Source organism: Trachemys scripta, chromosome 1 (genome assembly GCF_013100865.1).
Source record: "Trachemys scripta elegans isolate TJP31775 chromosome 1, CAS_Tse_1.0, whole genome shotgun sequence".
Taxonomy (NCBI): Eukaryota; Metazoa; Chordata; order Testudines; family Emydidae; genus Trachemys; species Trachemys scripta.
Window position 1 is genome coordinate 175661190 of NC_048298.1, and position 12733 is coordinate 175673922.

General features: G+C 43.2%; 1 protein-coding gene across 3 annotated transcripts in view; it reads left to right on the top strand.

Annotated features, from left to right (window-relative positions):
- CHODL (chondrolectin) overlaps positions 1 to 12733 on the top strand; it is a 47192-nt gene that overhangs the window by 23573 nt on the left and 10886 nt on the right. For all 3 annotated transcript variants that reach the window (XM_034792839.1, XM_034792847.1, XM_034792832.1), the window contains exon 2: positions 12067 to 12379. In XM_034792839.1, the coding sequence (XP_034648730.1) occupies positions 12067 to 12379 (313 nt within the window). The remainder of the gene's footprint in view (positions 1 to 12066; positions 12380 to 12733) is intronic.

Genomic DNA, 12733 nt, shown 5'->3' on the forward strand with positions numbered 1-12733 from the left:
GGACTATTTAGAAAAGCTGGACGAGCACAAGTCCATGGGGAGGGATGCGCTGCATCCGAGGGTGCTAAAGGAGTTGGCGGATGTGATTGCAGAGCCATTGGCCATTATCTTTGAAAACTCATGGCGATCGGGGGAGGTCCCAGATGACTGGAAAAAGGCTAATGTAGTGCCCATCTTTAAAAAAGGGAAGGAGGAGGATCCAGGGAACTACAGGCCAGTCAGCCTCACCTCAGTCCCTGGAAAAATCATGGAGCAGGAACTCAAGGAATCAATTCTGAAGCACTTAGAGGAGAGGAGAGTGGTCAGGAACAGTCAGCATGTATTCACCAAGGGCAAGTCATGCCTGACTAACCTAATTGCCTTCTATGATGAGATAACTGGCTCTGTGGATGAGGGGAAAGCAGTGGATGTGTTATTCCTTGACTTTAGCAAAGCTTTTGATACAGTTAGGGTGACCGGATGTCCCGATTTTATAGGGACAGACCCAATATTTGAGGCTTTTTCTTATATAGAAGCCTATTACCCCCCACCCCCTGTCCCGATTTTTCACACTTGCTATCTGGTCACCCTAGATATGGTCTCCCACAGTATTCTTGCTGGCAAGTTAAAGAAGTATGGGCTGGATGAATGGACTATAAGGTGGATAGAAAGCTGGCTAGATCGTTGGGCTCAACGGGTAGTGATCAATGGCTCCATGTCTAATTGGCAGCCGGTATCAAGCGGAATGCCCCAAGGGTTGGTCCTGGGGCCGGTTTTGTTCAATATCTTCATTAATGATCTGGAGGATGGCGTGGACTGCACCATCAGCAAGTTTGCAGATGATACTAAACTGGGAGGAGTGGTAGATACACTGGAGGGTAGGGATAGGATACAGAAGGACCTAGACAAATTAAAGGATTGGGCCAAAAGAAATCTGATGAGGTTCAACAAAGACAAGTGCAGAGTCCTGCACTTAGGACAGAAGAATCCCATGCACTGCTACAGACTAGGGACTGAGTGGCTAGGTAGCAGTTCTGCAGAAAAGGACCTGGGGTTACAGTGGACGAGAAGCTGGATATGAGTCAACAGTGTGCCCTTGTTGCCAAGAAGGATAACGGCATTTTGGGCTGTATAAGTAGGGGCATTGCCAGCAGGTCGAGGGACATGATCATTCCCCTCTATTCAGCATTGGTGAGGCTTCATCTGGAGTACTGTGTCCAGTTTTGGGCCCCACACTACAAGAAGGATGTGGAAAAATTGGAAAGAGTCCAGTGGAGGGCAACAAAAATGATTAGGGGGCTGGAACACATGACTTATGAGGAGAGACTGAGGGAACTGGGATTGTTTAGTCTGCAGAAGAGAAGAATGAGGGGGGATTTGATAGTTGCTTTCAACTACCTGAAAGGGAGTTCCAAAGAGGATGGATCTAGATCAACGTTCGGCACGCAGCTCACCAGGGTAAGCACCCGAGGGGAGCCGGGCCAGTTTATTTACCTGCTGACGCGGCAGGTTTGGCCGATCATGGCCCCCACTCACCACGGTTCACTGTCCCGGGCCAATGGGAGCAGCGAGAAGCGACGTGAGTGAGGGATGTGCTGGCTGCGGCTTCCCGCCGCCCCCATTGACCCGGGACAGCAAACCGCGGCCAGTGGGGGCCGTGATCGGCCGAACCTGCCACATCAGCAGGTAAATAAACTGGCCCGGCCCGCTAGGGTGCTTACCCTGGCGAGCCACGTGCTGAACATTGCCGACCCCTGATCTAGACTGTTCTCAGTGGTAGCAGATGACAGAGCAAGGAGTAATGGTCTCAAGTTGCAGTGGGGGAGGTTTAGGTTGGATATTAGGAAAAACTTTTTCACTGGGAGGGTGGTGAAACACTGGAATGGGTTACCTAGGGAGGTGGTAGAATCTCCTTTCTTAGAGGTTTTTAAGGTCAGGATTGACAAAGCCCTGGCTGGGATGATTTAGTTGGGGATTGGTCCTACTTTGAGCAGGGGGGTGGACTAGATAACCTCCTGAGGTCCCTTCCAACACTGATATTCTATGATTCTAATGCATTCAAAGTAAAAAATCAGATTCATATATCTATTCTGTGCAGCAGCCATTTTTAGGGCAGAGAAATCATAATTCATTATACAGCATGCAAATAGTCTAACTGATTGCGGTTTTATCTGCACCCAAATTAGCTTCTGCATTTATAAGGGGTAACACATCATTGGTCTTTAATTTTAAGGGAGAGATTATGAATATTATAGTAGTCTTTTGCCAGCATTTGTATATAATATGGAAGGGTTCAATGGAGTTAAAATAGAATATTTTAGCTTCTTTGCACCTCTCCACATTCAATGGTTGGCAAAAGAATTAAAATGAAGTGGTCACAGGGAAAAGTGCAAGAGGACGTAGCCTTGGGGGTTAAAGCTCTGAATTGCAACTCCAGAAATTTGGGTTTGATTCCCAGGTCTGCCACAGACTTCCTGTGTCATCTTGGCTAAGTCACTTAATCTCTCTGTGCTTCAGTTTCCCATTTGTCAAATAGGGGTAATAATGTTGACTTGTCTATTTAGATTGTAAAAACTTTGAGGCAGGGATGTACACTGCCTGGTGCAATAGGCCCCTGTTCTCACTTGGGACCTGTAATAGATTCTTACCTTTCTGACATCAGTTTGTATATTCTTACCTCAGTTTCCCTGCTGTGTCTCTGGTTCCCTTCTGATAATATAATTCATACCTCAGTTTTCCTGTGACTTTTGGTGCTTTTGTTCCTCCAACCAAAGCAAAAGTCCTCCTGTTCCAAGGTAAACAAAACAACCTTCAGCCCCTCTTCCCTGGATCTTCCCTGGCTCAGTAACCCTCCACCCTTCCCCAGGTCTTCACGCTGATGCAGAGCTGGTGCGGGAGTTTCCTTCCATCCTATTCAGATGTCCCAGCCTAGGGCTCTTAAACAAGGACTGGTGCCAGCTTCAGCCCTCTCTAGATTCTTCTGTCCCCTGACTCTCATTAGGCTCCCTCCCAGGGCCTTTCTGGCAGCCAGCCTCTCCTTGCTCTTTCTCCAGCCCTCTTGATGAAGAGGAACCTCCCCTCACAGGTCTTGCCTTGACCCTAATTTTCCACACCTGAATAGAAAGACCCAGAATAATTCTGACAGCTCCCTGAAGTATCTGCTTCCTCTGGCTTTATATAGTCCTGCTCCCAAAATATAGTCACATGATCCCTAGAGTCTGGGGTTACATCCTCCATAGTTACCTTCGGGGGAGAGTGAAAAGGGCATGTGCTTTTATTTAAAGCTAGCACATAATTTCCCATGGCAGATGCACTGTGGAATATTTACGAATGCACATAAGTATTGTATAACCAAATCTCTTCAAACTGCCCAGAGCATATACTGCTTATTATGGACTATGTGTACGTAAGGCTTTTGTTTGTTTGTTTTGTTTTTTATGATGTAAGGTTTAGATATTACAATTTCAGTCCCAAGGATGGAGGGAAAGTAGAGAGAGATGCAGATGGAGGTTAGGAGAGGAGCAAGAGAAGGACCAAAGTCTTTGCAAACAAGAGCAACTTTGCTCACCAAACACCAGGTAAAGTGATAAGAGGTGAAATGTAATGAGGACGTGGAAGAAGTTGGGTGGTTGAGGGGGCAAAGGATGAAGCAAAACGCTTATGTGAATAACTACAGTAATTGGGCCTTGGATAAAAGACTGCAAATAGCCCAGTTTGAAAGGATGATAAGGCAGATTTAAAAGCAGTTTAGTCAACTTGCTAGATTTTTCACCCAGGGTATTGACTCAGGAAGATCAGCTCACTGAATTTAACAACAGAGGTAATACAGAGCCAACAGACAGGAGAAAATAAGAACTCAGATGTAAGAGGAGCACTAGAGCCAATGGAAAATATCAGGGCTCAATGAAAGAAAAGGTCAAGAGATGTTAAATTAAAGTAAGATGCTAGGGACTTTAAATGAGAAAAAGAATCAGAGTATAGGAACCGAGCTGTAGACAAGCAGTTCCATCAAGTGAGTTAGTGGGAAGAACAAGAAGGGAGTGAGAAAGGGAGAGGAAAGGGAAGAAGAAATTGATCAGGCAGGAAAGAGCACAGGATTTGGGTGGAGGGGAATGATGGCCAAAGCAGTGTATCTCTGAGTTAGGGAAGAAACAAGAAGAGTGAAAGCAAAAGAAGTGTATGATAAAAACGTGAGTTACCTATTAAAGTCACCCAGAAGGAAATTTCCTCAAGGAATTAAAATGATATGATATGATGTTGACCAGCAATAGCAGTGAACAAGCTGAAGGAAGGGGGCAACTGAACAGTGTAGGCTTCATATCAAGTGGGAGGAAATTAGAACAGAAAGAATTGAGTTAATGAAAAACCATACCTCCTTTAAAATAGCTAAGGAGGTGAGTGGGAACAAAGTATAATTTCCCACAAGTCAAAACTTCAAACGAGCAATATGAGCTAATTCAAGTGAGGTCCAAGCTAGGAGTGACATCATCTGATCATATGAAACTAAGAGACTTTACTTCTGATAGAGCATTGCTACTGTCTGGTATAACACTGAATTCTTAAGGCTAAATTTCATGGGGACAGTCCAACAGGTATTAAGTATCCAGTTTTCCTTTGCAACAGTTCCAACCTGTTTTCTTTTTACTGAAAATAGGTTTTTTTAAATGACCCATGGCACAAAAAGATAATGGACTATGTCATGGTAGGTCCTATGTGGCTGCAGAATATGAGGAGGGAGAGGGAATTAAGACACTGCTTCCTGCTAATACCCCTGTGAGTGCTAATGGAGGAAGGGAGGATGAGGTGAGGGTTGGGCTCAAAGGAATGGGAGCGCACCATTCATTGAAATGGAATCAGAGCTTCTGTTGTAGTGTGCATTTCCTGGGAGGAAATGTGTGAGCCAGTATTCTTCATTGCTGCGGCAGGATCCCTCTGAACATCCATGGCCACAGGCAGTGGATTAGTAAATAGTGACACTACAAGCAAAGACTGTCCAAGATTTCCAAAAGTGATAAGTAATTTTGGCTGCCCACCTTGAGACATCTAAAAGGCGCCTTGTTTCAGAAACCGCTGATCCCCTACCCTCTAGAAATCAGGCCCTTTAATGTGTCATAAGTTAAGCATCTACAAATTAAATGCACCCCAAATCACTGAACACTTCTGAAAGCCTTGGCTACAATTCCTTGAGCGGTGCAGTTCTGATTGATGATCCTGGTTCTCAGCAAGATTTTGGCAAAAGTTACTTATAAGTGCAGACTTAAAAGCATTTAGTATTCCCATTTAATAATGCATTACTATGCCAATATGAAATTAATTGACCTCCTGGAACCTAAATATATAAAAGCACTACTGAATTATTGTCTTTGTTTCCTCGTTTTTTTCTTTCAGAGAATTGCTTTGCTGACATTAATATTGGTAGAATTTTTTAAATTAAATTTAAAATATTCAGATGACAATTGCTTTTTTTTTCTGATTGGTGTTTGTCTTCAAAATATCATGTCATTGTGCTGGTACTTGAGCGCCAGGACAGGAAACTGACTAGCTTTTTTGCAATAGTTCAGTTTGAATAAAGTACAAAAAGTGAATAATGTAAGTGTTGGATATATAAATTGAATGTTTTTCAAAGGGTTCCAGTTTTAGGAATGGAAGGTGTTAATAATAGGGGTAAGGACATTTGATTTGTAAAGCAAGTTTCAGTAGGATTATGTCTGTTTCACAAGCATGTAGGATGAAAAAAATGCTTCTTGGGGAAAAAAATTAAGGGCAAAATCCAGTGCTTGCTCCTCTCAGTGGTGTAAGGTTAGTAAGAATGGAATGTTTTGAGCTAGTCTGTCTGTACAAGGCAGGATCGCTCAGGGAGCGGGGCTGGAGCACGATGTAACACACTCCAATAAAAGGAACTGTATACGTTTCTGTTCTTCTGCCCACAGTACTTGCTGCCTAATGGTAAGAAGCCAGGGGCCTGTCTATAGCCTCAAGATGGCTGAACATGTCATATGATAATAAAAAGAGCACATAGTTGGGTCTTATCTGGTAAATTAGTCAGCCTAGTGTTCAAGGGAATACAAGATCTGCATACTGCCCTATCCCTGCCCAGGTGCCCAGTTGGGGATGGAAGAGATTTCTTGTGTCCTCTTCCATCATTCATGCAAGGCAGTCCAGATTTTTGTCCTTAGGTAATAAGGTCCTGATCCTGCCACCTATATTGCGATTGAGTAGTATGTTATTTTGCAGTAGCCTCCTTCATTCCAATGAAATTACTTGCAAAATTAGGGTCTACTCAAGAATTATAATGGTGGGAGAATCTGATTCTAAATGTATGACATAGAATTATCCAATATATTACTTTAAATTAATTGTGGGTAGTTACCCATTTTAAAGTTCTTGTTACGAAAAGGTTAAACAGCTCATAGTCAATGTTTTACTACCCATTTTGTCTGCAACACTGTGTGCAGTACACATTACCATTTTTCACTGTCAGTTCATTTCTGCTTTGTAGCTGATGAATAACAGAGAGACAAAATTGCTAAAAATGAAACTCAAGCAGCTGACATCGCAGCATGCTCAGAGAAGGGCACTAAAATGTCAGCTGATTTACCAGCCATTAATACACAATTCCAGATTTCCATTAGCACATTGAATGACTTCTGCTGCAGCAGCCAAGATGATGAAACTCCTCTTCAGAAGCATAAAAGAAGAGGATTTAGAGTAGGTCACTGCTTGAACACCAGGAACTAATTTAGCTAGAGCACAGAGGACTTCACAACCTTCTCTGAAGAACCTACCATCTGATTTCAGGTGTTTCATTTGCACATGAGGGGCTGGATCCCAAAACATGCCACTTATAGCTATTCACAGACTGTTTCCTCTGTGGTGTTCTATAGACACTGTGCCTTGGGAATAGCTATTAGCCTGATATTCTAAGGAACAAAACCTATGCCTTTTGCCACAGCTGCGAAAGGTACCAGATGAAGGAGAGGTCACTTTAAAAACTGAATGAGTTAAACCAGTGCATACTCCAGTGTGGACATGCATATTGACTAAAGTAATACAAACAGGGTTTAAAATTGGCATAAGAGTGTCCACACACAAGGTTGCATGGGTTTAACTAAATGAGTTTAGAAATCTCATGGTTAGTTAAACCTGTGAAACTTTGCACCTAGAAAAGGTCTGAGGAGCCTCCACATTCCTTTATATTTTGCACACCAGCTCCACGGGGACTCACTCTGCAACTCAGTACAGTGGCCTTTGGGGGGAGGAGAGGTTCAGTGTATCCATCATGATATGGATCCACTTAGGTTTCACAAACTGGGGAACAGCAATAAGGACTGAAGTAACATCTCCAGAGAGGCTCCACTGTTTTTCCATGGCCTAGGATGGCCCTCTCCCCATCACAGCCCTCAGGAAGTATTCCCTATTGTGCCAAGCCTGGCTGCTCCAGCTTGATAAGGGGGATGCATTTGACCTTAGGTGATGAAGTAACTCTTGTGAAATCATGATTATCAGTAATCTATCATCACCAATACATCTCCTATTAAGGTCTCAGACTTTAAGGTCCAAAGGGACCATCATTATCATCTAATCTGACTTCCTGCACATTGCACAGAGCCTCACCCACCCCTACTGCAGAAGGCCTATAATCTCTGGCTGAGTTATTGATGTCCTGAAATCTTGATTTAAAGATTTCAAGTTAAAGAGAATTCACCATTTACTCTAGCTCAAACCAGCAAGTGACCCATGCCCCATCTGCAGAGGAAGGTGAAAAACCCTTTCTTTCAATGTGACCTGGGGGAAAGTTCCTTCCTGACCCAAATATGGCGATCAGTTAGACCCTGAGCATGTGGGCAAAACCCACCAGCCAGACCCTGGAAAGGTTTCTCTGTAGCAACTCAGAGCCCTTGCTCTCTACTGTATCATCTGTGGGCATTGGAGATATTTGCTAATAGTAGTAGTGGATGGGCCATATGCCATTGTAGGCAACCTTATCATACCACCCCCTCCATAAACCTATCTTATATTAAGAGTGAGATTGATAAGTTTTTTGCCCTCACTACTCTCCTTGGAAGGCTTTTCCAGAACTTACCTCCACTGATGGTTAGAAACTGTTGTCTAATTTCAAGCCTAAGCTTTTTGTTGGCCAGTTTATAGCCATTAGTTCTTGTACCAACATTGGTCCTTAATTTAAATAATTCCTCTTCATCTCTGGTGTTGATTCCTTTGACGTATTTATAGATAGCAATCATATCTCCCCCCAGCCTCCATTCTGTTAGGCTAAATAAGACAATCTCCTTAAGTCCCCTCTCATAAGATAGGGTCTCCATTCCTCTGACCATCCTAGCAGCTCTTCTCTGCATCTGAATTCACTGTCTTAAACATGGGAGATCACAAATGCACACAGTATTCCAGAAGAGGTCTCACCAATGCCCTATATAATGGTAATAACACGTTCCTAGTTCTACTGGAAATACCTTGCCTGATATACATCCTTGAATTGCATTTGCCTTTTTCATGGCTGCATCACATGAGCAGCTGATAGTCATCCTATGGTAGACCAATACACCCAGATCTTTCTCCTCCTCCGCAGCTTCCAACTGACATGTCCCCAACATGTCCCCAAAAATTCTTGTGGTTAGTACTTAAGTGCATGACCTTTGCACTATTTATATTTCTGCTACTCCGGTTTTCAAGGTCATCCAAATCTTCTTGTATGATATTCTTCCTTCTTCCGTATTATATTCAGGTCCTTCTCCATATTGGCAATACCTCCCAACTTGGTATCATCTACAAATTTTATTAACAAATCCCCACATTTTATGTCAAGGTTATTGATGAAAATGTTAAATAAGATTGGTCTCAAGATCAATGCCTGAGGAACTCCACAAGTAACCTCCCTCCAGCCTGACAGTTCATCTTTCAGTATGACTCATTGTGGTCTTCCCTTTAACCAGTTCCTTACCCACCTTTAGATTCTGATATTAATCCCCATTTTCTCCAGTTTGACTAATAAATTCCCATGTGGAACTTTATCAACTGCTTTACTGAACAGATTAGATCGTTTGCATTTCCTTTGCCTAAGTAGTATCCCAGTAGAGCCTCTTTTACCTTATTTCTCCAAGTGATTGGGATGCAAACAGATTCTGTTTCATCCATTCCATCACTTCTGATTTCTTTACAGTCTACCTCATCATTAATATTGTGGCAGAGCTCTGACCTTGTCCCCGTGGGTCCTGCGCTTCTAGGCAGTATATGCTAGTCTCAGTGGCTCTCTGTGACCCTCCCCGTAGCCCTTCTCTCTCTAGGGCCAGGGTTACGATCTACTGAGCTCTTTTCATCATAAGCCAGCAAGGAGGTTGGTGAGAGAATTCCCACAGTCTCTGTTGTCCCTAGGGCTTGTTTTAGAACAGTTTAGCCTCCTGTCCTGACAGGGGCCTGACTTCCCCTCCCAGGAGGTGTTCCTGAAGTGGTGGGTTGGGGGGAACCCAGGCCCGCCCTCTTCTCCGGGTTCCGGCCCAGAGACCCTAATGGTAGCAGCTGTTGGCAGCCAACCTTTCATTGCCAGAGTTGCTACATTTCCCTGGGCCACTTCCCCACAGCTCTCCTGCTTCTCCCTTACCTTAGGGCTCCCTTATCAATAACTTGAGGGTGTCTTCATTAACCAGTCCTTCAGCCGCACTTCCTCTCCCCTGGCTCTCCTCTGCCTGACTGGAGTGAGCCCTTTTTATAGTATCAGCGGGGCTTTAAATTAGAGTCAGGTGGTCACATTAGCTTAATGGCCTCACCTGACTCTTTGCAGGTTAATTGAAGTCAGGTGTTCTCATTAGCCTGGAGCAGAGCCTGCTCTGGTCAGTCAGGGAACAGAAAACTGTTAATTCAGTGGCCAGTATATCTGCCTTCTGCTATTCTGCTGTACCCAACTGGCCTAGGTCTATCACAATATATAATACTATTCTACCATCTTTATCTTTATTTCTGTCTTTCCTGAACAGCACACACCCTTCAATACCTGTATTCAGGACTACTATTCCACCATGTGTCCGTTATCCCTATAATAGCTGGTTTTACTTCCTGTACCAGTAGTTCTAGTTCCTCCATTTTGCTACCCAGGCTCCTTGCATTGGTGTGCAGACATCTTAGTTGTTTCTGTTTGGCTTCACCCACATTCCTCGCCCTATTAGGTACAGTGATTTCATTGTTAGTATCATCTACCTGACTTTTACTGTCATTGATATTGGCACCATCTTTCCTCTTGATGTCCAATCTCCTACCCTCTGTTGTTCCTTTTTCCAGTGCTGTATCCTCTCTTACTTGATTTTCTTCCCACTCAATGTTAAAGGCATGGCAATTACATGAGCATTTCCCAACTGTCTCCCCCAAATTCCTAGTTTAAAGCTCTTTTAATCAGTTGTGACAACCTCCATACCTGAAGTCTATTTCCCTCTCTACTTAGGTGGAGTCCATCCTGTGAGAAAAGTCTTCTGTCCATCATTGCCTCCTAATTGTTGAACATCTCAAAGCCCTCCTTATAGCACCACTACCTGAGCCATCTGTTGATGATCATAATCTTGTCTTGTCTTGTCTTGTCTTGTCCTCTAGAGACAGAATCCCACTGAAGATCACTTGAGCCTCCATTTCTTTATGTGTCTTCCCCAGCCTGGCATAGCCTTCCTTTGTATGTTCTGGCAAGAATCTATTCAAGAAGGACAATCAGTAGATTCTTTCCTGCTCTAGTTAGTATCTTCTTCAATCTCAGGACCACATCCCGAATCACAGCTCCCAGCAGATAGCACACATTTCTGTTCTCTGGATCAGCTCTGGTGACAGGCCTATCTGTTCTTAATAGGGAGTCCCCATCATGCAGACCTGCCTCTTGGGAGCCAGGTGCACAGAAGAAGAGGAGAATAAATCCCTAATATTTAACTGGAAAGTTAGAAGAATAAGTCACTGGAAAAGCCCTAATACTTCCATTGTTTGAAGTAGGCCTTTGAAATTCAATAGGGAGAAATCCCTCAGGTGACAGAAGTGCCTTTTCTTTGTCCGATGAAATCAGCCAGAGATTATGGTTAAAAACTGAAGTATACAAAAGAGGTGGATTTTTTTTCAAGTAAAAATAATAATTTATGCTCTTCTTCATAGTTAGTCCAACTACCAGAAGTCTAAAAGAATTTGTGTAAAGTTTTAAGATAAAATCAAGATCACTATACATACAGCTGGTACATTTTAAAACATGAATGGGCTTCAGCAGCACTCACCACATTATATATACAGATGACACCACTGATTTGCTCTGATTCGAATCATTTGTCATTTTAGATTCAAAGCATAAGTTCTAAAAGAGGTCAATAGCAAATACAGTATGGTAAGCGCACATTTCAACTGCTTTTGGAAGAAAGTAAATATATAATAAGTGCAGTTTCACTTTCTTTACCTTGCAGTTTCATAAAAAAAGAGTCATTGGATCGTTTGGTTTGATCCTTTAAACAGATTTATCAACTGAAGTTTAAGTAAATATTTGTTTGTGGGGACACATTAGGTTTGATGCTTTCTGAAAATATTTTGATTATATTGTTCTGCTTGGCTATGTCTTGTTATGGTCTCAGGTGCCAACTGTAGTTTCCATTGACTGCATTGAACATGCCAGGACATAGAGGTAAAACTATAAATACTGGGGAATCCAAACAAGCAGGATTAGATAACTGACTGAAGAAACTCATGATTTCCTTTTTACAATGGAAATTTAGAGCCTAATTTTGTGTCTATTAAAGTCAAGTAGAGTTTTGCCATTCATGCCAATAGAAGTGGGATTGGTCCCACATACAGTATTTTTAAAAAACAAATACTACTTTTAAGGAAGGGGCCCAACCCAAGCAAGGAAAATTCCCATAGTTGTCAAAGGGATTCTCAATGGTTTTGATGGGACTTTCATCTGCTTAGGGATTTTAGGACAGGGACCAAGATGTGCATGACACCAGCAGTGTTAAAATTGGAGACGGGGGTTCAGCAGCATTAATCCAATCAAAATGAAGCATGATTTCCTTCAGCACGTGGCAAGTAGAAATATTATTCATCTTCTTTGTCACTGTATTTAAGGTCAAAAAGTGTGTTATGGAGATATCAAGCATCCCTGTTACAAGATAGCCTACTTCCAGGACTTGTCAAGACGTGTGGGCTTCCAGGAGGCCCGCCATGCCTGTGAAATCGACGGTGGTGTGCTTTTAAGTCTGGAAAGTGAAGCTGAACAGAAGCTCATAGAAAACATGTTACAAAACCTCACTAAGTCAGGCTCTGGGATTTCTGATGGTGACTTCTGGATTGGATTGTGGAGAAGCGGAGAGGGACAAGCAACATCGAGTGCTTGCCCTGAGCTCTACCAGTGGACTGATGGAACCATTTCATCATTCAGGTGAAAGTCTGGGAGATTGCCTATAGTTTCAAGGGTTTATGGAGGGAAACACAGTGTGTGCAGCACCCAAAAAAGTCAAATGTTTTGTGAATTGAAGCATATAGAAAAGTTGGTCAGTGGGGCTAATAACGTGCCCCTGCTTCTTCTTCACACAAAGAGGAGGCTGAGCCAATGGATATGCACTTGGAGATGTGGAAGGATGTCTCTGCGGCATGCTTGTCTCAGCCCCTACCCCCAGCCTCATAGAAGTAAGGGCTCCACAGGCTTCCAGCTCTGTGGAGTTGGAAGGAGGGGGGGTGGGGAGGAAATGGCAACCAAACTCTGCTGGATTCTGGCCCCCAAACCAGAAAGCCA